Raw genomic sequence first — 23,945 nt, 5'->3', positions numbered from 1 at the left:
AATGTAAATCAAGTAGGATTCAAATTTGGATTTCGGTTACCAAATTTAGAACAAACTAACAATGTAATATATATATATATATATATATATATATATATATATATATATATATATATATATTCAACATTTCAAACNATATATATATATATATATATATAAAACCTAGACTTAATGAGAAAACTAACAAACAAAAAATGTAGTTAAATGCAAGCACGTCCCATAATCCCATTCAGAAATTTCGCGGGGATAAATAAGGAGCCGCTGTATGTACATAAACCCTCCAGTTGAACTTCAAAAAAAAATTCAACCGTTGCCTCTCCCATTTTCCCACCAAAATTCCCCTCCTCCTCCTCCGCCTCCCAATGGACTCCTCTCTCCTCCTCTCCCTCACCCCCACCACTTCTCTTCTCCAAACCCCCACCCCAAACACTCTCCCTCGTCTCCCAAATCCGTACCCCCACCCCCAAAACCCTAACACCTCCTCCCCACAAACCCCCCAAATTCTCCGAGAGCCGCGCCTTCCCCGACTCCCTCCCCCTCCACTCCAAGAACCCCCACGTCGTCTACCGCGACATCCGTCGCTTCGCCCGCCTCGGCCGCCTCCGCGAGGCCCTCGCCATCCTCGACTACCTCGAGCACCGCGGCGTCCCCGTCAACGCCACCACCTTCTCCGCCCTCCTCTCCGCGTGCTCCCGCCTCAGAACCCTCGCCCTCGGCCGCCAAGTCCACGTCCACATCCGCATCAACGGCCTCCAGAGCAACGAGTTCTTGCAGACCAAGCTCGTCGAGATGTACGCCTCTTGCGGCGCCCACGAGGACGCCATGGGCGTCCTCTCGGAGCTCTCGCCGCGGAGCGTGTTCACGTGGAACGCCCTGATGAGGGGAGGGGTCACCGGGGGCCTGCGGTGGGGCGGCTCGCCGCTTAGGGTTTTCGCGGAGATGCGGGAGGCCGGAGTGGGCGCGAACGAGTACACCTTCGCCTGCCTGATTAAGAGCTTCGCGGGCTCGCCCGCTCTCGCGCAAGGGATGAAGGCTCATGCTCTTTTGATGAAGAACGGGTTCGCCGGCGCTCCTACCCTTCTCCGTACCTGTTTGATTGATATGTACTTCAAGTGTGGCAAGGCTCGGATGGCCATGAAGGTGTTCGACGAAATTCCCGAAAGGGATATCGTCTTGTACGGTGCGGTCATAGCGGGATTTGTGCATAATGGGTTGAAAAGGGAGGCTTTGGAGTATTTGAGATTGATGGTGGAAGATGGTGTAGAGCCGAATTCGGTGATAATAACATCGATCCTGCCGGCGATTGGAGAGGTCTCGGAGCGTAATTTGGGCCGGGAGATTCATGGGTTTGCGCTAAAAAAGTTCAGAGATTACAATAAGCTGGTTTTTATCCTATCGGGATTGATCGACATGTATTCTAAATGCGGTGATATTGTTTCTGGGAGGCGGGTCTTTTATGGGTCTAGCGAGAGGAATGCCGTATCGTGGACTGCTCTAATGTCGGGGTATGCATCTAACGGTCGGCTCGATCAAGCGTTGAGATCGATTGTTTGGATGCAACAAGAAGGGATTAGGCCGGATATTGTCTCGATTGCTACCGTTCTCCCTGTTTGCGCCCAATTGAAAGCATTGAAGCCAGGGAAGGAGATCCATTGCTTTGCTTTGAAGAGTTGGTTTTTGCCCAATGTTACCATATCTACTTCTTTGATCACCACTTACTCAGCTTGTGGGTGCTTAGATTATTCTCGCAGAGTGTTTGATGGAATGACAAAGAAGAATGTGATAGCTTGGACAGCACTTATCGACTCATACATAAAGAATGGCTACCCCTCTATTGCGTTAGATGAGTTTCGTTCGATGCTTTTAACTAGTTATAGGCCGGATTCGATTACCATTACAAGGATTTTAAGTGCTTGTGGTGATTTGGGAGCTTTAAAGCTTGGTAAAGAAGTGCATGGCCAAGTATTAAAGATGAGGTTGAATCAAATTCCTCTTGTTAAAGCCGAAGTAATCAACTTATATGGCAGGTGTGGAGAGATCGAGAAGGCGCGGAGGGTCTTTGACAGGGTCCAATCAAAGGGATCCTTAACTTGTACGGCAATAATAGATGCTTACAGGTCCAACGGCCGATATAAAGAAGCGCTTAATCTATTTGAATGGATGTTGTCAAACGGTTTCATTCCCAATAATTTCACTTTTGATGTGGTTTTGGCCGTTTGCGACAAGGCGGAATTGCACGAAAGAGCTGTTAAAATATTCGATTCCATGGTTAGGGAGTATGAATTGAAGGCATCAGAAGAGAATTATGACAGTGTCATCGGCCTTCTTACTCGGGCCGGTCGGATTGTTGAAGCACAAAGGTGTATCTATTTGAAATCTGCATTGCTTTAGCTTTGCGCGGCTTCTTTCTTTTAATTTGTAGATTTGGAGGGATAAAAAATCTGCGACATGTTGTGTAAATGATCATTTGTCGTTCTTATTGGAATATTTTGTCACCTATGACAAATCAACTTATGAAAGCTAGAATTTTGCTGATCAATCTGCATTTCTGAACTTCTGTTAACAGCTAAAATCATAGTTTTGCTATTTAAGATATCAATCAATGTGATGAATTTCATCGCGCGAATCTTTTTAAGGTTTTGATGCAAACTTAACCATCTCAGTGCCTATATGGATACTGCGAATTCGATGGTTGTAAAGCTTATCTAGGCACATAAAGTTTCAAGAGACGGAAACAAATATAAATACAGTTCGGAAACATAAAAAAATTGTTTCATAAACAAGACTAAACAAGATTTTTTTTTTTTTTCTTTGCCTTTCTGAGAAGGAACCAAGAACAATAATTAAATTGATCTTCATTTTCTCAGGCTCAATAGCTGTTTCCCTCAATGTCAGCATAACCTCACTTGAATTAGCGGTGATAGTGATAGAACTACCAAATTTTCATTTTCGCAGCATCTCAGAAGCTTCCTCCACAAATAAAAAGCACATTGATGCAATCAAGTAATGTCACTCATAAGTCTAAAATGCGATTAATAAATACACCGCCAAGTTTTTACTGACTTTTTTAGATTCTCGTAGTGACACGTCGCCGACTTTGTTTGACTGGATTAACATAACAATAAGCATGGAACCACATGTATTATGCGGTTGATTATTTTGTTTTTGTTAATTTGAGCGAAAATAAGTGGAAAAGAAATCCACATCAGATGTAAATAGCATTAGTATTTCAGCTTTCTGATCAAAGCATGATGCATCCGACTGGGCTCGGGTCGAGCTAGTTAGTGGTCGAGTAAGTAAAGACTTGATCGGACTCGATGAACCAACTCAGGTGCGATTCGAGCTCCAAGAGTGACCCACTCTTGAATGAGCTATTCACTTCGCATTAAAACTTTTCACCTGCGGATCCGGCGATCAACTTGTTGCTTGCGAATTGTGATTACGCTTGCTTTTTCATTTTCCGGTAGGTACATCTTTCGTCCCTCCCTTCGCGGAAAGTTTGCACGTGCGCGTGCGCGCGCGGCTCAACCAGACATTGCCAAATGATTGGGAAAGAAGGGAAAAGAACAGTACACATGATTTACCAGGGATTGTCCCACTCAATTGTAAGTATATATATTCCTCACCATCCTCATTCATGCATGTAGTCCACGGAACAGCCTATCTAAGCTGGCTCATGGGCCCGTCTAATTAAATTTCCAATTAAATAGAAATAAGTGGGCCCGGCCCACTTAAGCGGGCCCGGCTCACCAAACCATACTTTAGACCCAGAAACAGTCACCCACCGCCTTTATTTTGGGCCCACATCCCTCCATGCACTGTGATCTCAGATCCATTCACTCCCTTGATCCGGTAGGCCCATAAAAAAATGATTACAATAATTTTTCAGCAAAATATGTACTGAGAACCCTCAACTATATAATGTTTTGAAATAGGCTCCTCAGATTTTGCTTGAATTATTCTTGTTAAATTTTAGCAGCTCAACTGGTTTTCAGGCATCAATCCTCATATTTTATCTTCCGAAAAGTAATTAAAGCTTATTGAATTTGACAGAATTGTTTGAATTTTAGCGAAATTTTATTTAGTTAAAAAAAAATTAAAAAGCTAAACTGGTGTTAATTAGAGAAATAAAATTGGGGCGCCGTTTCAACATCTGCTATAGTTGAGGGGTCGCGATGCATATTTACCATTTTGTCCGACGAGGACTTTGAGATCGGTGCGTGGCGTGATCCGACCAACATCCGTGCGACGGTACAGTGCGCGGGCCCCGCCACTCCCCAATCCCCCACTCCCCCGGTTTCTTTCACCGTATAGTATCCGTACGGGGGGCGCACACGAGTTGCTCCGTGCTACGGGAGGGTGCCACGTGTTAACCCCTGGGGTGCGGGACCCACACGAGGTTCCAGAGAAAGCCATTATTTGAGTGAGTTGCATAAAAAATTTACTAATAAAAAAATTACATGGCGTAAATAATATAATATAAAACATTTATTTAAATTTATTATATATATTTTTAATTATATTTTTCTGTAATAATTTTGTATAATAACATATCTTATATAATAATGTAATTATTATAAATAAAAGAAAATTTTCCCTGACCCGTTGCCCACCGCAACCTGACGTCTTCTTAATGGAAGCCAGCCTTTTCCCTCCCGAATCGTGTGACATCGACCCTCTGTCGCTCTCCCTGCAAATTATTGCATGCACCGGGTGTATCTGCAGTTCCTTGCCTAAGAAACTTGTGTTGGATCCGTCGCTCTCTATTACAGAATACATTCAACAAGTTGAATGCGAACGCATCCCGCCGTGATGGGATGATCACCTACTGTGTGCACACAAATTAATATTTATACTTCTAAATCACGGGAAAACTAGAACAGCTCCATCTATGAATGACTGAATAGTTTTATCATCTGAATTTATCTTGATATATATATATATAGAGAGAGAGAGAGAGAGAGAGAGAGAGAGAGAGAGGTTACTATACTATTTGTGGTATAGGGCTTCAATGTTGTAGTCTNATACATTCAACAAGTTGAATGCGAACGCATCCCGCCGTGATGGGATGATCACCTACTGTGTGCACACAAATTAATATTTATACTTCTAAATCACGAGAAAACTAGAACAGCTCCATCTATGAATGATTGAATAGAGAGAGAGAGAGAGAGAGAGAGAGAGAGAGGTTACTATACTATTTGTGGTATAGGGCTTCAATGTTGTAGTCTCGTTTCAATCATGAAGTATTTAAATTAAGAATTAATTCTGTTAAACTTAATTTAGAGTATTTGGACTATTTAGAATTAAAATTTTATATTTTTTCCAACAACTATTATGATGAGTTTATAATTTTACAACGTAGAAAATAAATTAAATTTATTCAAATTTAATAGAACATAGTTTAAACTTTTTAAATCAAGGTCAACATCCTTGATCTTGATCTATATAAATATATATATGAAGTTATGAAAATCTATATTTCTAAATGTACAAAAACTTCAAAAGTTGCCAAAGTTTTAATTGTACCTAGAAAGTAATTCACTTAATTTACAAACGATAGAGACAAAAAGATAATTAATTTTTAATATATAAGTCATTTTAAATACTGTAGAACATAGGTAATAAATAAAATTCAAAATCTAAGATATTTATGGTAAAATTTTCATGCACTGTTTTCTTATAATTTTGTGCTCGACAAATTTGTATACATCTCGCCAGTTACGAACGACAGAGTCACCTTTGCCGAGAACTTTCCTCCATACAGTGTTGCACTCAAAATTTTAACTATATGAGGCAGGTGCGCCAGGTGCACGCAAAAATCTCTCCCCCTCTCTCCCTAAAGATAGTCCATGCCAGCTGTCTCCACCCAGCTCAAAACAGCAACTCAATGTCCTCTCTAACTCCGAACATCCCCCACCATATCCTCCTCATCCTCTTCTTTTTTCTCTTTTCTTTTTCTTTTTTTGTTTCATTCCACATATAAAACAATACCATACATTGCATGCTATACACCACCACCTTTTCATAATCCCCATATTACGTAACTATTTGAAAATTCAATACCCCACGTGACAAATCATTACCACACACCCATTCCCCCCTATTTATACGCACCCTCACTCGCATATCCCACTTGCACAAACCACTTACCCATTTACGAGCTAAAGAGGATAATTCAGATCTAATACTCGACCAGTCCATGGAAACGCAGGTTGCTACTCAGTACAGGGGGGTTCGGAAGAGGAAGTGGGGGAAGTGGGTTTCCGAGATCAGAGAGCCGGGGAAGAAGACGAGGATATGGCTCGGGAGCTTCGAGTCGGCGGAGATGGCGGCGGCGGCGCACGACGTGGCCGCGCTGCGGCTCCGGGGCCGCGAAGCCCGGCTCAACTTCCCCGAGGCGGCGGACCGGCTCCCCCGGCCCAAGAGCTCGGACCCGGTCGACATCCGATCCGCCGCGCTCGAGGCCGCGAGGCGGGTCCGGGCGCTCGGACCCGAGCCGTGCTGCAGTTTAAGCGGGCCGAGCCGTGCCGGGTCGGAGTGGGAGTACATAGGAAACGACGAGCTGGGTTTGGACTCGCCCAAGATGTGGGCTGAGCTGGCAGAGGCGATGTTGGTGGCCCCACCAATGTGGGCCCATGGGGATGCTGACGTGGAGGACTGGGTGCAGGGGTCGCTGTGGGATGCGTTGTTGTGAACCGGCTGGGCTCGGAGTCGGGAGTGAAAATGGATTAATTAATTGGTTCGCATCCGAGTTTTTAAACGGGTGATTGGGTTTGTAATTGTACCTAGTTCCGAGTGTTATTTTGGCCCATTTATTGTCAGTTACGGTACGTGTAGTACTACATGTCACGTGAAAACAGATAATTATTTCTTGTTTTTATTGTGTGTGTGTGTTTTAACAATGATAGTTAATGTAGCTCCCATTATATATAAATATTTTTTTTGTTGATTATAATGGTGCAATTAATTGCATGAATCAAGCGGCTGGAGAGACAAAAATATTATGGGCAGCATGCCCAAACAATTTGTTTGGGCACGGTGCCCGGATGGGCGCCGTGTGTGCAGCGGCGCCCATCTGCACCCTTCCTTCCCCCTCTCTATCTCTTTCTTTGTAAAGCCGAGCCCACCATTTTATTTTTTTTTTAGGGTGCGGATGGGCACTGCTGCACACGCGGCGCCCATCCGGGCACCGTGCTCAAACAAATTGTTTGGGCACGGTGCCCATAAAATTTTTCCAGATGGAGTGGCATAAGCATTAATTTATTGCCTGAATTTTTTTTCCTTAATTTCACAATTACAAAATTTGAATCTTAGCTAGCATTATGATCTTCGTGGACTAGGGCAATAGCAATCAACACAAAATTAAAAAAGAAAAAAATAAAAAAGAAACAAGAAGTGTGCAATGGAGCTATAAATTGAACCCTTGAGCTAAATTCTCGTACTAGATTAAGTTATGTAGTTATACAAACCCTGGCATTTTTAGTAGCGATCTCAGGTACATTAGCGCACATGGTCCGACTCTCCGAGAAATACTCATAATGGAGCTAAATATGCATAGTATTTTTCTAAGGTACTTACAAATAAATTCTATATCGTTTTACAAACTTACGTATGTGATTGTAGCCATACGCGTAATTGAATCAATTTTATATATTACAAATAAAAGTATATATATATATATACACACTATCCGGTTGGGATGCTACCGATAGCACGAAATATTTGATGCTATCAAGTTTTTTGCCGTTAGATTTATCTTTTTATTATTTTCATCCGTTCGATTATACTATTCAACCAATTACCCACTCAACCCTATTGGACCCACATCATTCTAATCACACATCTTTTAATCCAAGGGTAGAAAAGTTGATAGCACCAAATCATTGATGCTATTAATAGTATTTCAGCCTAGTTCTATATATATATAGAGAGAGAGAGAGAGAGAAAGGCTACTATGCTTCTGGAAGCACGGAGGGCTCCGTGCTTCCAGGTCATTTTTTATGTTGCAACTTTCGAATCGTCGATCGGCTTCGTTAAACTTGATTTAGAGTATTTGAAGTACCTAGAAAATGAATTATGTGATTTTTCGATATTATTTGTCTAGTGAATAAAGGGGCTCAAAATCAACGGCTGAAATAAAAAATCTTACAAACGTGATAGTATGACATTAAAATTTTAGATCAAAAATATTGATCTTATTTTATATAGTATAAAAAATTTTCTATCAAAATTTCACATGATTTAGATATTTCTATATCGTTGAACTTGCAAACGGCTTACTACAGCCATTAAAATTATTGATTTTGAGCCCCCTTCGATCACTAGATAAATGATATCGAAAAATCATAAAATTTATTTTCTAGGTACTTCAAATACTCTAGATCAAGTTTAACGGAGCCAATCGACGATTCAAAAATCGCAACATCGAAAACGACCTAAAAGCATAAAAGGCTCTGTACTTCTAAAAGTATAATAACCTCACTCTATATATATATATATATATATATATATATATATTACTTTTTAAAAAAAGGGGGACAATGACCTGAGTAGTTTCTACTGGGAGACAACGAGCTAGGTTAATTCCTAGAGACATTGAATTTTTTTCAAGTTTTTAAAGGAAAACGCATCGCAATTGTCACATCGTATCGATTACGAGGTGGATTTGTGTGTGCTAATGACCTTTAAAGAGCAATTATTATTACAAGACCCGATTCGCACATCGTGAACAAAACTTTTTAATCTGCGAATGTTTGTCGACCACAGCTAATTAGTGCACTTTTTCTAATTAATCAATTTGATCATTTCCGTTTGATCAATTTGATCACTTTTTCTTGCCACATGTATAAGATTTTCTCCTTTTTTTTTGGTTAATGCATAAATGTAACGTTCCAATTAATACAAGGTTAATTAATTAGGTTTTATCTGAAGAATTGAGACAACATATTTAGTGTCACATCATGTTGAGAGCGACGGATCAAATGACCAATATTTGTTCCTCTTGTATATGCACATACATGGTTCGATATATATCCTTCTCATATACATTTTTCGAAAGAAAAAACATAGGATTATTTTATTAGGCATTACGTGTCGTGACTCATTAATTATTGCTCTAGATACATGCATCCTAGCTTTCTTAATTACTACACGTATTTATTGGGAGCCCATTATGGATTTATATTAACTAAAGCTTGTGATTAAAATGTGATCCAAACTATTCATTTTGTGTTTCTTTTTTTTACGACAAACGCACAAACGAAAATAAAATGACGAATACGAAACACTCAAATCATAAACAGAAATTAAAAATAATATACAGATTTATATGAAAAATTCTTTGCAGGAAAAAATCACGGGCGATGGAGGAGAGAACTTCACTATCGAACGAAAAAGGAAATACAATGTTCAGATAATTACAACCGACCATGATCTCACGCCTCTAGGACAAAAACGAAAAAAAAACTCATAACGAATTTCGGATCCAATCTGTACCACTAACATTTATTTTTCCTTCACAAAATTGTTCTCTAATTTGGTCGCACCGCGAAGCTGTTGATGAGTTGAAAATCCGAACTTGAGTTAATAATCAATTTCGAGTCACATCTAACACTTTTTCTGAATCAAATTAAAAAATTATACAAAGCAGACACTTTAAATCACAGAGTCTCCTCCAAAGAAACAACGGTGTCCCGCGGAGACATTGAACTTCTTGAAGTTTTCGAAGCAAAGCGCGTGCATAGCACTTGTCACATCGTTAGGATTAGGATTAGGATTAATTTTGCATGTTTAGCAACAAGAATGCAAGTAAAATATTATAATTAATAACTTAATTATGTATACATCATATGAATGTACTGTTTTTAATTAACACGAGATTACTTAAAGTAATGTTGGTTGATGTCTAATATTTGATGCACCTTGCTCTTGAGCACTGTTGATAGCTTGGTTTTTTTTTTTAAAAAAGATCCTGTATAACTAACACGCCTCCGACATATACATAATTTATAAAAATATTAAGTCATGCACGAGTTAGCTTATTTATTTTCGAGTCAAACTCGAGCAAACACATATTAACTTGTTCAAAAACTACTTAAAAAAATTGATCAAAAAGATATCCTTAAATTTCCTGTAGAACATCCAATTTCTTTAACAAGAGTATCATTGGTTTCATAATAAGATAAAAAAAAAAGAAAGCTTCATATACCGAATATTTATTTATCTATTTTGTGTATGTGATTTAAGCGAGTCGATCGCCACCTCTTTTCTAAAATCAATTAAGCAGGCCTTTCCCGACCGCGCCAAACTTTTATGGATCAAATGCGTTCGAGCTCGATCCAATCTATCTTACAACATAAATTGGAATTTTTTTTTTCCATTTCAATAAGCTAAATCTAGGTTGAAGAACATAAAGAATAGGTAATTATATATAGTTGAAGAACATAAAGAATATATACCGACTGTGCTTAAAGCAAATGGTAAAGGGTTCGGTGGTTGGTATTCGAGATCCAAGTTCGAATTCTAGTTGATTCACATTTCCAACTAATTTTATTCTTAAATAAAGTAAACAAGCGGTTAGCATGCTACCCATCTCTAAAAAAAAAAAAAAAACATAAAAAATTCTTAATTAAATAAGAAAACAAGTTTTTTTTTTCTTTTTTTAAATAAAAAAACGTGCGAGTCCTGTAACGACATATCACTTTCGCGACAGCTAAAAATTTGAAAAAATGGCAAAAGCAAATCATAAAAGAGATTTTCACCACAAAAAAGTACTTTATATAAACCTCATCAACATAATAAAGAAAAAAACTCAAAATTGGTACTATCTCCATGTAACCTTGGAGGTGGCATCGAAGAATCAATCCAATAGGATCTATTTGTGTCGTAGGGAGTGATCAGATAGTTTAGATGAAACACGGAACAGTTTCTCTTCGCCTATCATTTGATGCCACGTGCCAAGTTCTTCAAATTAAGGAATAAAAAGAAACAACATTTGGCACTTTTTAGTTTCATGTATGTGAGGCTCAAAATATGAAAAATTACTAATAGTTTTTTCATTAAAGTTTCTCCCAATCACACCTGTGCAGTAAAAATAAATAAATAAATAAATAATCTAATTAAAAATGTGTATTTTAAATTTAAAAATCTTAATCTTGCTTTCTAACCGCAGAAAGGAAAAAAAAATGCTAATAAACACCCATCAAAACTAAGAAAGTAGGACAAAAACTTCGCACATATTTTTTTTTTTTTTTTCTGTTTTCCTTCCATTCTCTCTTCTCTCGCTCTCTAATCTTTCTCTAATCTTTATTATCTTTTTATTCGCGAGCATCGATCTTATTTGAATTTGGAAGCTTATCTACTATTGATTTTAAAATAATAATAATAATAATAAGGGAAAACTTCAAAAACTCCCCCTGTGGTTTCGTGCATTCTCACTTTGCTACCCTGTGGTTTAAAACGTATCAATTTGCCCCCCTGTGGTTTCGTTTTTATCTTTTTGTTATCAATTTTATTATTATTTTTTTTTAAAATCAGTAACAAAGTTAAAATTAAAGGATACTAAAGTGACTATTCGATAAATATAGATGGTTATCTGAAGTTTTTTGTATATAATTTAACGAAATATTAACGAAAAAGCTTCCGAAAAGATAAAAATGAAACCACAGGGGGGTAAATTGATACGTTTTAAACCACAGGGTAGCAAAATGAGAATGCACGAAATCACAGGGGGGGTTTTTGAAGTTTTCCCTAATCATAATAAGTGCGTACTACACGTATTTGAATTTGGGAGCTTATCTACTATTGATTTTAAAATAAAAATAATAATAATAAGTGCGTACTTAACTAGTAAACCACCGATAATTAAGGTCCAATTGCTAAGCGTACACTTATGATAAAATAATCAAATCGTGTAAATACATATGCACCATGCCAAATTATTCACTAAACAGGCCAAATCAATATTCATGATTACAAGTGCGAGATTCTGAGTGTTGATGATCACGGGGCAGCAATTATAAACAAATATGTAGATTCTTAAATTCGTGTGCGATTAATGATCCCACGTAGCAAACTTTTTAAGTTGAAGAATTATTTCAAACCAATTGAAGCTATTCTTAGTTGATATTGCTAAAGTCTTTTAAATCAATATCTGAGCAGAATTACTGTGTTATTAAGAGTACAACAGTTCTTGTGCTCCTAACTGTTTAACCATTCATCAATTTCGAAGGTGGTTAGAGTAGAAGAGAGAAAAAAAATTAAGAAAAAATTGCATGTCTCAATTTCTCTTTTCTTAAAAAAATTTCTTTTCAATTTTTCTTTTCTCTCTTATCTTAATCATCCATCAAAATTGATGAATGATTAGAAAGTTAAGAGCACAAAAACTGTTATACTCTTAATAGTATAGGAGCTTTACTCTCAATATCTACTTGCTTGTGCCCGTACAGTTATTTTATATTACAAAGCCTAAATTTTCACTGGGAAAAAAACCAATTGTTGAGGAGATTATTAGCACTCTTTTTTGACTGCATGAATTTCACGATAAAACCGGCTCGGCCAGGCCTGGCCCAATAAAATTGTTAACAAGGCCTCTTGGGCCGGGTACCACAAAAGAGGGCCCATTTGGGGACTGCTTTTAGCGGCGGCGAATTCATGTACAAAAGATTAGAAATCGCTAGAATGTTGTTACAGAGTTTTTTTTTGAGAGATAGGTAGTACGCTACCCGCTTCGTTTATTTTATTTAGAAATAAACTTAGCTGGAAATGTAAATCAACTAGGATTCGAACTTGGGACCTCGGGTACCAACTATCAAATCCTTTGCCACTTGCTCTAGGGCAGTTGGTATGTTGTTACAGAGTTGGAGTTTTTGTGAACCATGCAATGGTGTTGAAACACAATGTTTAGGCGAAACATGCCCTAAATAGGCATGTTTACTATGGCAGCAGAAGATTTTTATGTACGGAAACTCTATTGTGCGTTAAGTAGAAAAAGAAAAAGAAAGAGAAGACAACAAGCAAATGAAAGATTATTTGAATTAGTACAAAAAATTATCGTCACGACCTGTACACCACGTGGTAAAGCATTTAGTTGGAAATGAATCTAAAATCTCGCCAGATTAATAAGTCCCTGCAAAATTTTAACTAATAAAAGGGCAACTGTGTTGCATTGTTACAATATTAGTAAGAGAGCCCATATATGCAACCAAATCACGAGTGGTCTAATAGTTAGGAACTCAGATGCCATGCCAACTTTCGTTTTTTTTTTTTTTTTTTTAGAGATAGGTAGCACGCTACCCGTTTCGTTTATTTCATTTAGAAATAAATTTAGCTGGAAATATGAATCAACTAGGATTCGAACTTGGGTCTCGAATACCAACCATCAAAACTTTTATCACTTGCTCTAGGGACGGTCGGTAACTCAGATGCCAACCTTAAAGACAGTAGTTTGAGCCCTCGTGTGAATTTAAGTTTTGGTGTTGTACCGAGCTTCACAATAATAAAGCAACTAGATGCTCAGAAGGGTTTTTCTACGTATTTGCTTTCAATCGAAGAAGAAAATCTTGGTTGTACGTTGCAGAGTACAAATTAAAAATCGTGCTCAAACATGGACCTCTTATTTTTTATTTGGGTAAACTTCAAATACCTTTTTTTTTTTTTTTTTTTTTTGAGAGATAGGTAGCGCGCTATCCGCTTCGTTTATTTCATTTAGAAATAAACTTAGCTGGAAATGTGAATCAACTAGGATTCGAATTTGGGACCTCGGATACCGACCACCAAGCCCTTTGCCACTTGCTCTAGGGACGGTCGGTGTAAACTTCAAATACTACTCATGTGGTTTCGCACTCTCTAACTTTAGTATCATGTGGTAAGTGTATCAAGTTAGTGTCTTGTAGTTTTATTTTTATCTTTTCGATAGCTTTTTCGTTAATATTTTGTTAAATTATATACAAAAAATTTTAGATACCCCACCTAAGTTTATCAAATATTCACTTTAGTACTCTTTAGTTTTAATTTTTTCGCTGATTTAATTAAAAAAATAGTAAAATCTATAATAAAAAGATAAAATGAAACCACAAAATGCTAAATTAATATACTTTAAATCACGGGGTACTAAATTGAGAAAGTGTAAAATCACATGGATGATATTTTGAAGTTTTTTTCTTTTCCTTTTTTTTTTTACTTGTGTATGAAATGGAAATTAACAATCACCCACTTACCAATGGGTACCAGATTTAGACTTTTCTAATTATCAAGCCATCTATAAGCATATTTAGAAGCAAAAGCCAATAGTTTGAAAAGCTTATCCAAAATAATGACTTTTGGTCAGACCGGTGGTGTAGGGAAACCACTCTCTCTTCGACTTTTCCTGAGGTGTTCCGGTCATCGACTCGTAAAAGTTTGAAAATCAGTGAATGCTCAAATAGTAACGGCAGGTGCTGGGACAAAATTCTAAGTAGCACCGGCACTAGTGACTACAGGATGACTGCATGCATCTTGGCTGCAAGGCACGGCTCTCCTCCTTCAAACCTGGACTGGGATTGGACAGTGTGCATTGGCGGTGGAGCCCTGACGAGCGTTTTAGTGTGAAGTCAACGTATTCAGCAATATGTGACAGGGGGAAGAGGGACGGACGGATCTGCAAAATTTGGAAGCTCTGCATACCATTAAAAGTTAAAGTGTTCTGCTGGCTCGTCCTCAAGAAGAGATCTCTTACTGTAGATAATTTATTAAAAAGATGATGGATAGGCAACACGAACTGTGTGCTGTGTGGGTCTGATATGGAAACAGTAGACCACATTTTTTCTCAATGTGCATTCTTCAAATTTCTTATGGTGATGTCATTGGAGGATGTCCAAGCAAAAGATTTGGCCGAAGATGTGCATATGGTTTGGGACAGACGGAGCGAAAGGATTGGGTCTCAGTCCATGAGCGATGGTTTACCTGGACTAATTGCCTGCTGGTGGGTTATTTGGGAGACCAAGAATGGTGTGATCTTTAGGAGGAATCAGACTGATCCAATCTATGGTTGCTATAAGGTTAAACAGCCGACGTTCCTGTGGGGGAAACTTCACCTTATGGAGAGACACTGATTTTTTATTTTTATTTTTATTTTTATTTTTATTTTTATTTTTTTTTCATCTTTATCCGGCTTTTCATCTCTTTAGAGGCCTTGTTGCTTCACCCATGTAGCTAAGTTCATATCCTGAATGAATAAAGCGGGTAGCGTGCTACTTTTTTCTCAAAAAAAAAAAAATAATAATGACTTATAAAGCGACAAAGAGAAACTCCTTGTCCTCAAAGCAAGCCAGTCCAAGAGCAAAGATGCTTTAACCTCGAGCAGAAAGATGTAAAGACATTTTTCTTTACTTCACTTATCATTTTTTTTTTTTTAGAGATTGATCGATCTTCCCAAGTTATGCTTCAGTTAAATAAATTTGAACTCAAAATCTTTTATTTTGATAAACTTAAAATAAATTATTATTACATGCATGATGCTCAATTAATGACCGCACCAGAGGATATCATGTTGACCGTGCTAGATAAGTGCATGGTATAATATATGCCACGCTTACTAAATTTATATCTTTTATTATTATTTACTTTAGAGAATGAAGTTTTGTAGAGTATTTTGCTCGACTTTTGCGTGACGTGTATATGCCACGTTGTTGGCTCCTCAAGACAGGTTTCTAAGCCAAGTATTTGAGAAATAAAACCTTAGCTTTCATTGAAAGAATAATGTAACGTATTATTTTTTCAATATAGTTGCTTTTATCATTTATACTCGGTAAAAAAATATAATACCGAAAAATTTTAATAAAAAACGAAAACTATTTTCACGGACTCTCGATCTTGATCGAACGGTCACCATTTTTGTGATCAAGGCTAGTGCCAAAGGCGTGGTAAAATATTACATCGCGGACCACGACATCCAAACTAGAATGAAACCGATGCATCCCCCTCCACCAAAATCGCTCTGTAGCCGTCCGATTTGTCCACAGTACTTGATCAACGGCCCCGCCGAAGCGCAGTAATAGCATTTAAAATTACACCACTAATCCGCCGTCTGATCCTAATTGAACGGCCCAAGACGAAATATGCATAAAAGGAGATATGCCGAATGTAAAGAACAAGTCAACCTGCCACTTGATACCTTGTCGCGGCACAGGATAAGGCACGGTCCATTCTAAATTAATTGTTCCTCCCTAACACCTGGTGCATGTGCACCACCCTCATCACCCACATAACGGAAGAGTCCAGAGATGCACGGATGAACCGGGTGCAGGGACTAGTTACTTAACAGATGGGCGGTTGAGATCTTTTCTGAGATTCGGTGCAAGTGCTTCTTTAGGACAAGGCCTCGGGCCCACCAGATATTATTATTATTTATTATTATTTAATTAAGAAAAATGCCAATTAATTTATTTTTCTTGGGCTAAAAATAGAATAATGAGAGGAGTTTATAATGCTCACACTCCCTTGCCCAAACGTTGAAAAGCTTTTGGAATCGCCTCTCTCCTCTCCCCTCTCCCTCTCCCTCTCTAGAGATTCACAGGTTAGTGTCCCATCTCTAGAGATGCAAAGCTCGGGGTTTTGGGCCATCAATCCCCAATTTGTCGCTTAAATTTACCGTGTATGTTGAGCTGATTCAGATTAAAAGTTGGGAAATTTTGTTAAATTTCACGAGATCTTTTGTTTTTTGAGCAATTTGATGTGTTATCTTTGTTCGAAGCTACATGAATTGGTCATAAATGCTTTATGATCTGTATTGCATTCCAATTTAGTAGGATAAAACGAACTGTTTCTGCTACCCCCTTTGTTTCTGTTAGACTCTCTTGATCAGTGATCAGTTTAGAACAAATTTCTTGCGGAAGTGTCGATTTATGATGCTTAGTTATTATTTTAGGTTGTATCGTGGGATCTCCTTCTGGTTCATTTTGTCGCTTGTTGACGAGGACCTAATTTCCCGTAGTCCCAGAATTGTTATTTGAATAGAGTTACCTTGTTAATATTCCCTCAATAGCTTCTGTCGTAGCAGAAGCAGAAGCTTTAAATTTGACAACTCCGGCGTTAGTTACGCAGTTTTGGAACTAATGTAGGTTTCAGTCTGCGAAATTTGCTTTGTAAAATGGGTGAGAATGGACTTACTGGAGAGAAGGATGGGTTGCAGGATCATTCGCCTGCTGAAGCAAATGCCACTTCGGTAAGCTACTCTCTCTGCATTCCACTGATATTATGTATCTGGAAATCTTTCTTTCTATCTCCTCAACGCGACAAATTCTTGTATCTGCTTGCTGTGTCCTAAATGAAACTCAATCGCTAATGAGGCAGCCTTTATTCTCTCATCTCGATGTGTGTAATTTTAATGTCGCTCTTTGGAAAGGAATAACGCTTGCTTCAATGAGCAGAATAGGGATTTCTAGAACCGGCACTAGGTTTGGTTAGCAGCTTATCTTTTCCTTGTTATAGGCGAACGTGGATCCTGGGCAGCCTGCACAGTTGACGTGGGAACGGCAACTAAACAGGGAGGGACGTGAACTGCCAGCATTTACTCTTACCTTACGAGAGAAATTACAGATGGTACATTTACTTTTTGTTAAAGAATTAAGATTTAGGTAATTGTATTTTCCATTCTGTGAGAGAGTAAAAGGCATGATAGCCTATGGCATGTTGCATTACTTGAGTGTTCTGACTTGTTCAATGCTGTTCATGCAGGCTGCTTTAGGTATTCGACTTGGGCGACACATCATTGAAGAAACTGCAAAAGGGCGAGTATGGGTTTCACATATTGTCCTGGATGCTAACTTGTCTTACTAAAAGATCGTTTGACATTATGAGAAATTAAATATCAGATCGTCTCTCATGATGCTCGGATTTGTTAAGAAATCTTTTGTCTAATAACATTTTATAGGTTGCTGTTATTGATCCATTGAAAAAACGGATTGCCAGATCTTCACAGGGTGTTCCCTTAGGCGGCATTGGGTATGTCCACTCTTCTAATGCTGAATGCATTTTCAGGCCAAATTAACCTTGTAATTGCACTAGTCATCTAGAGTTATTTAGGATGGCCTGACTTGTGTTTTTATTTTCCCTAATTATTCGTAATAGCAGCAAAATTTGTATTTAGTGTAATATCTTATAGGTATATGTTCACAGGAAAAATCTCCTAGAAGGCTGATAGATGTTACTGGAGCCATTTTAATTTTTTCTAATGGTCTGAAAATACTACTTATAGGGCTGGAAGTATTGGAAGAAGCTACAAGGGTGATTTCCAGAGGTGGCAATTGTTCCCCGGTGTATGTGAAGACAAACCTGTACAAGCAAATCAATTTTCTGTAAGTCTTACTTACTCTTCTTCCCTTATCATACTAGTAAACTAAGCTAGAAAGCCCTGATTAATATGAATTTGCAGAATTAATTTTTCTAGCAATTTCAATTCCGATTGATCGTTCGGTTGAAAACTGAAAGTTGAAACTGTTATGCACTTTCAAGTTAAGTCCTTTTGTAAGGCAAATCGTTTCAATTGAAACTCTGGTGTCATCATATCTATGTTGTAAGGTTTGTAGATTTCTATAATTGGGAGCTTTGAGATTGACGTATTCTATGTATAATTATTATCATTTTTTACCAATAACTTCTATGTTCATAGTCGCAGTACATCTCAGATTGATATTATCCTTGCCCATCCATTTCTTTTTCCTCCAGTTATAATGAAATAAAAGAGAACCAAATAATTTTTGATGTGCTCCTGATTCTATTTTGGCTGAAATATGATATCTTGTTTTCCTTTAGATAGATGATGACATTTCCTTCTTCAGGTTTTTATCTCCCGCCCAGATGGTGCAAAGTATTCCACCGTGCTGTCCCCTGGGAGCTCAGATGTACAAAAGTATGTACCCTTGTTTCGATTCTAATGTGTTAAGCTTTTCTGCAGTTTAGTAGTAATAGTGTAATAATTTAAAGTAATGTTGCAGTTGTCTTTATTGCAAATTTCGATTATCTTGAAATGTTGAAAAACTGCATGAGGTTTTTGATATGCAGGGGAAACAACATTTCAGGAGTTGGATCCTGGGACTGGATCCTCAACGGACAAAATTCTACATATCATGCTCTGTATCCAAGGGCCTGGACTATATACAATGGTAATCTCATGATCTGAGGTTAATTTTTTTGGTTTCATTGTCATTGCTTTTGTTTTTTTTTCCTCACACTTTCCTCTGCATGCTTCCCAGGGGAGCCTGACCCAGATCTTAAAATAATATGCCGTCAAATCTCTCCAATTATTCCCCATAATTACCAACAAAGCAGCTATCCTGTTGCTGTGTTCACTTTTACGGTAATGGACATTTTTTGGCTATTTTCCCCTCTCACAGATTACTTTTCGCCTTCAGCTAAATTACTTACTATTCTTAAGCAGTTGTTTTATGATTTCCTCAGCTCATCAATTTAGGGAAGACCGCTGCAGATGTAACTTTGCTTTTCTCATGGGCTGTACGTTTGATGTGCTTTTTTTTTTTCTTTTTCTTTTTTTCTTCCCTTCTCCCTGAGAATTTATGCAGAAGAATTTGCAGTTTATAAGGAAATGAATCTTATTGAGAATGATGATTCCATTTTGTGCTTCTGTTCCGAGATGGGGAATTCGCACTTACATGGTTATCCTTTTCCAATGATGCAGAACTCTGTTGGTGGAAACTCCGAGTTTTCTGGATATCATTCCAATTCTAAGATGATGTAAGAAGACTGTATGAGACAAGATCAACCCTTTCTTCTTCTTCTTCTTCTTCTTCTTCTTCTTCTTCTTTCCAAGTACCTCTGCTTATTTGGTCTTATCTGCCTTGTGTCTCTATAAATTTGCAGAGAAAAGAATGGTGTGCATGGTGTACTTCTGCATCATAGGTATATTCCATTCTGTAGAATCTCTTAGACCAATTTATAAGTTTCACACTGAAAAGATGTATGTTCTAAAGAAATAAACATGTTGAAGCAGAACAGCAGATGGGCGACCCCCAGTCACATTTGCTATTGCAGCACAAGAGACAACTGATGTTCATGTATCTGAATGTCCTTACTTCGTAGTATCTGGAAAATCTGAGGGGTTCACCGCAAGAGACATGTGGCATACCATCAAAGAAGTGGGTGAAATTTATTCTAGCTTCAATTTTTATAGGTAAAAATGTACGTTCCTTACATGAACCATAGCGGGTTTTGAAATGGATACCTCAATATTAAAACTTTTGATTTTACTACTTTACCTTACTGTCATTTTGATTTCAGAAAATTCTCTCGTAACTTAATGGTTTCTGTCAAAAAACTATATAATATTTTGTTAAGTAAGAACTTTCTGTTATTTAAACTAATATTCCATCAGAAAAGTTAAAAATATTGTTAATTCTGATTGGAGAAATCTAAATATTTGTATGGTTAGATACTACAATCAAATATTTTTATACATCCATTCAAAATTAACTATTGTTCAGGTAAGGTCTGTATGTTTTTTTCCTTCTTATATTATTGTTGCTTGCAAAAACTGACAAGAAATTGAATTTAACAGCATGGATCCTTTGATCATTTTGATCCGATAAAGATGTCAATGCATACTGAACCAGGAACATCAATTGGAGCAGCTATTGCAGCTTCAGTCAATGTTCCCTCCCAAGCAACTCGAACTGTGACATTTTCTCTAGCATGGGCTTGCCCAGAAGTAAAATTTCCTAGCGGAAAGATATATCACAGGTTTGAAGTTGTCTTCAAAAACTTTTACGCAAGAATGTATGAATAGTCGCTATTAATTCAGTCTATGACCATAGGCGTTATACGAAATTTTATGGCACCGATGGTGATGCAGCAGCAAGTCTAGTGCATGATGCTATTCTAGGTATATTCTTTAACATCATCGAGCTTAGATGCATTCTGGACCTCTTTTTCCAATTCTAGTCTGAGTCCAGTAATATTGTGTTTTTCATTGATTACTTAAGTTGCTTAGCTTTCGTTTCCTTGAATCAGTTAAATCTTTTTGGGAAAGTATGGAAAAAATCTCCTGTCTTTTTTTTTTAAAAATTTTTTCTTTTCTGGGACTAGGAAAGAAATAAAGAGGTAGGGCAGGGGGCTACACATTGTCTGCCTAAACTGGTCGACGGCCTTTTTTTTTTTTCCTTTTCGTTAGGTTCCTTGGATGCTTGATATGCTTGCTTTGGAATGGCAGCCTTGGAAACAATGGCTTTTCAGCTTTGTTGTCTGAAACAACTGTCCTACAAGCAGCCGCTATTGGATACACATTTCTGCAACTATTGGGGGTTGCAAGGATCTGCCAAGTTTTCCTTACAAAATTAAAAAAATCAACTGTTTTAATCTTTTGTAAATCTAGCTTTCACAAGCTAGCTAAATTCTCTCTTGTTGAAAGAAGTTTAGCAAAGATCACTGCTCTTTGTTATACATGTTCAGTTTATATATTACTTTTTAGCTAAATCTCTTTTCTTTTTATGTAATAGAGCATTGCTCATGGGAGTCCCAAATTGATGAATGGCAAAAGCCTATTCTGCAAGACAAGAGGTTCCCTGAATGGTATGTTTTGAGAAAGCTAAATACTCAGTTACGTAGCTTTAACATGATATTGATGAAGGCTCTTCACAGGTATCCTATCACTCTTTTTAATGAACTCTACTATCTTAATGCCGGAGGAACTATATGGACAGGTACTTACCATTTCATATAAACTAGTAAAATACATTGTTAAATCTTAATGTGAGCATGGTCATGGTATCAACAGATGGATTGCCACCGATACAGAGCTTAGCAACAATTGAAGAGAGGAAATTCTCACTAGATATATCAAAAGGAGATATTGAGAACCTGGCTAAGATGATCCCAGGAAACAATACTGCAGTCAACATCCTTGACAGAATGGCATCAGTCCTAGAAAATTTGCATGCATCGATCTCTTCGAATTCTGCAATTGGAACATATTTTCTTCAGGGTGAAGAGAATGTTGGCCAGTTCCTCTATCTTGAAGGGATCGAGTATTACATGTGGAATACTTACGATGTGCATTTCTATTCTTCATTTTCTCTTGTCATGTTGTTCCCCAAACTTGAGCTTAGCATTCAAAGAGACTTTGCAGCTGCAGTAATGATGCATGATCCTGAAAAGGTCCGGATACTTCACGATGGGAAATGGGCTTCCAGAAAGGTTCTTGGTGCTGTTCCCCATGATCTTGGTCTATATGACCCATGGTTTAAGGTTAATGCATACACACTATATAACACAGATCGATGGAAGGACTTGAACCCTAAATTTGTGCTACAAGTCTATAGAGACACGATAGCCACCGGCGACAAGTCCTTCGCACGTGCTGTTTGGCCCTCTGTTTATATGGCAATGGCGTACATGGAGCAGTTCGATAAAGATAAAGATGGGATGATTGAAAATGAAAGCTTTCCCGATCAGACTTATGATGTGTGGTCAGTTTCCGGTGTGAGTGCATACAGCGGAGGACTTTGGGTTGCGGCCCTTCAGGCTGCTTCAGCCATGGCGCGTGAAGTTGGTGACAGAGCTTCGGAAGAGCTTTTCTGGAATAAGTATCAGAAGGCCAAGTTGGTGTATGAGAAATTGTGGAATGGCTCTTACTTTGATTATGATGATAGTGGTAGCAAGAACAGCTCTTCTATCCTGGCTGATCAATTAGCTGGACAATGGTATATCATAAAGCTTTTGCGTGTTTCTATTGCTTAAAAATGTGTATAAATTGTTTTACTTGCCATCTTGCTCAAAATAATTGGATCTTTCTGCTCACTATGTTCTGATCTGACCTCTCCAATTTTGTCCTGTATTATTTTGTCTTCTGTTATAAATTCTCATTTCTCTTGGCATGTCTCCCCGCACTCATTATTTTTAGAGTATGTGAGATCAGGATTTATCTGAGTCAAGGTCATATTTGCTTTCCTACTTCTTGCGTCCTCTTCTTATCATTTGGGTTTGACATTATTCAATTTTTATACCTTTTACACTTATCAATTTTCTTGCTAACAACAAATACTTTCCAGGTATGCTAGAGCGTGTGGTCTATCGCCCATAGTTGATGAGGAGAAAGCACAAATCACACTAGAGAAAGTGTTCCATTTCAACGTGATGAAGTTCAAGGATGGCAATAGGGGTGCAATTAATGGGATGCGGCCGGATGGCGCTATCGATATGTCCTCCATGCAGTCAAGAGAGATATGGCCTGGTGTGACTTACTCGGTCGCTGCTGCTATGATTCAAGAAGGCATGGAAGAGCAGGCATTTAAAACTGCTGAAGGGGTATATAAAACTGCCTGGTCTCCAGAAGGACTTGGGTGAGCGCTTCTTCTCCTTTTTCTTAAAATGTTGACACAAAAACTCAATATGTTGTTCAACATTTCCTCCAACATCTCTCGAAATCTAATGGTGTCTTCTTCTATAACAGGTACTCTTTCCAAACTCCCGAATCTTGGAATAACAACGACGAATACCGGTCCTTGTGCTACATGCGCCCCCTTGCTATATGGGCAATGCAGTGGGCATTGTCAACTCCGAAGCTCCAAAAGGAACCCCAAACTGATATAAAAGAAGAATCTCTCATTAAACAGTATGCATCGTACGCGAGAGTCGGGAAGCTTCTCAAATTACCAGAAGAAGAAAAACAGAAAAGCTCTCTGAGGATTATTTATGAAATCGCCCGTAATAGGTTTCGGAAGTGATACAGAACTTCTTGATTGGGTGGATTTTATCATTTCTACTTTCTACCATTGCTCTGAGCTGCAACTCCTTAATTCTTTCCTGGACTGCAGCTGCAGTTGTTGGAAGCTGTAAAATGTCGGGTAATTTCTATTATGTGATTTGTGGCTCAAAATCCCTGCATTTGTATTAGTCAAAACAGTAAATCTAAAGTGATTCTTAAAAACAGTAAATCTACTGTGAGAAGTGTTCTA

The 23,945-nt window shown here is 38.0% G+C and overlaps 3 protein-coding genes across 4 annotated transcripts; all 3 read left to right on the top strand.

Moving 5' to 3' along the window:
* On the top strand, positions 391-2,545 carry LOC109723329 (pentatricopeptide repeat-containing protein At1g71460, chloroplastic; the record flags this gene model as incomplete). The annotated part of the gene is made up of 1 exon (XM_020251663.1): positions 391-2,545. A coding segment is annotated over one exon (2,001 nt), but the record flags the coding sequence as incomplete, so codon positions are not given.
* On the top strand, positions 6,022-6,919 carry LOC109723430 (ethylene-responsive transcription factor ERF022). Its single transcript, XM_020251785.1, has one exon. It carries the CDS (start codon positions 6,203-6,205, stop codon positions 6,695-6,697), a length of 495 nt encoding a protein of 164 aa, XP_020107374.1. The 5' UTR covers positions 6,022-6,202; the 3' UTR covers positions 6,698-6,919.
* Positions 16,439-23,937, top strand: LOC109723043 (non-lysosomal glucosylceramidase-like). Of its 2 annotated transcripts, none has more exons than XM_020251253.1 (20): positions 16,439-16,555; positions 17,100-17,203; positions 17,470-17,580; positions 17,716-17,772; positions 17,912-17,982; positions 18,236-18,335; positions 18,819-18,889; positions 19,042-19,142; positions 19,233-19,336; positions 19,438-19,491; positions 19,676-19,731; positions 19,858-19,896; positions 19,988-20,132; positions 20,552-20,733; positions 20,808-20,875; positions 21,489-21,561; positions 21,631-21,692; positions 21,767-22,691; positions 23,040-23,330; positions 23,441-23,937. In XM_020251253.1, the coding sequence occupies exons 2-20, from the start codon at positions 17,129-17,131 to the stop codon at positions 23,712-23,714; spliced, it is 2,859 nt and encodes a 952-aa protein (XP_020106842.1). In that variant the 5' UTR covers positions 16,439-16,555; positions 17,100-17,128; the 3' UTR covers positions 23,715-23,937. The 2 variants fall into 2 exon arrangements, with proteins under 2 accessions (XP_020106842.1, XP_020106843.1); XM_020251254.1 differs by lacking the exon at positions 16,439-16,555 and adding an exon at positions 16,613-16,633.

Source organism: Ananas comosus, linkage group 17, assembly GCF_001540865.1.
Source record: "Ananas comosus cultivar F153 linkage group 17, ASM154086v1, whole genome shotgun sequence".
NCBI classification, from domain to species: domain Eukaryota; kingdom Viridiplantae; phylum Streptophyta; class Magnoliopsida; order Poales; family Bromeliaceae; genus Ananas; species Ananas comosus.
This window is presented reverse-complemented; position numbering and strand designations above follow the sequence as displayed.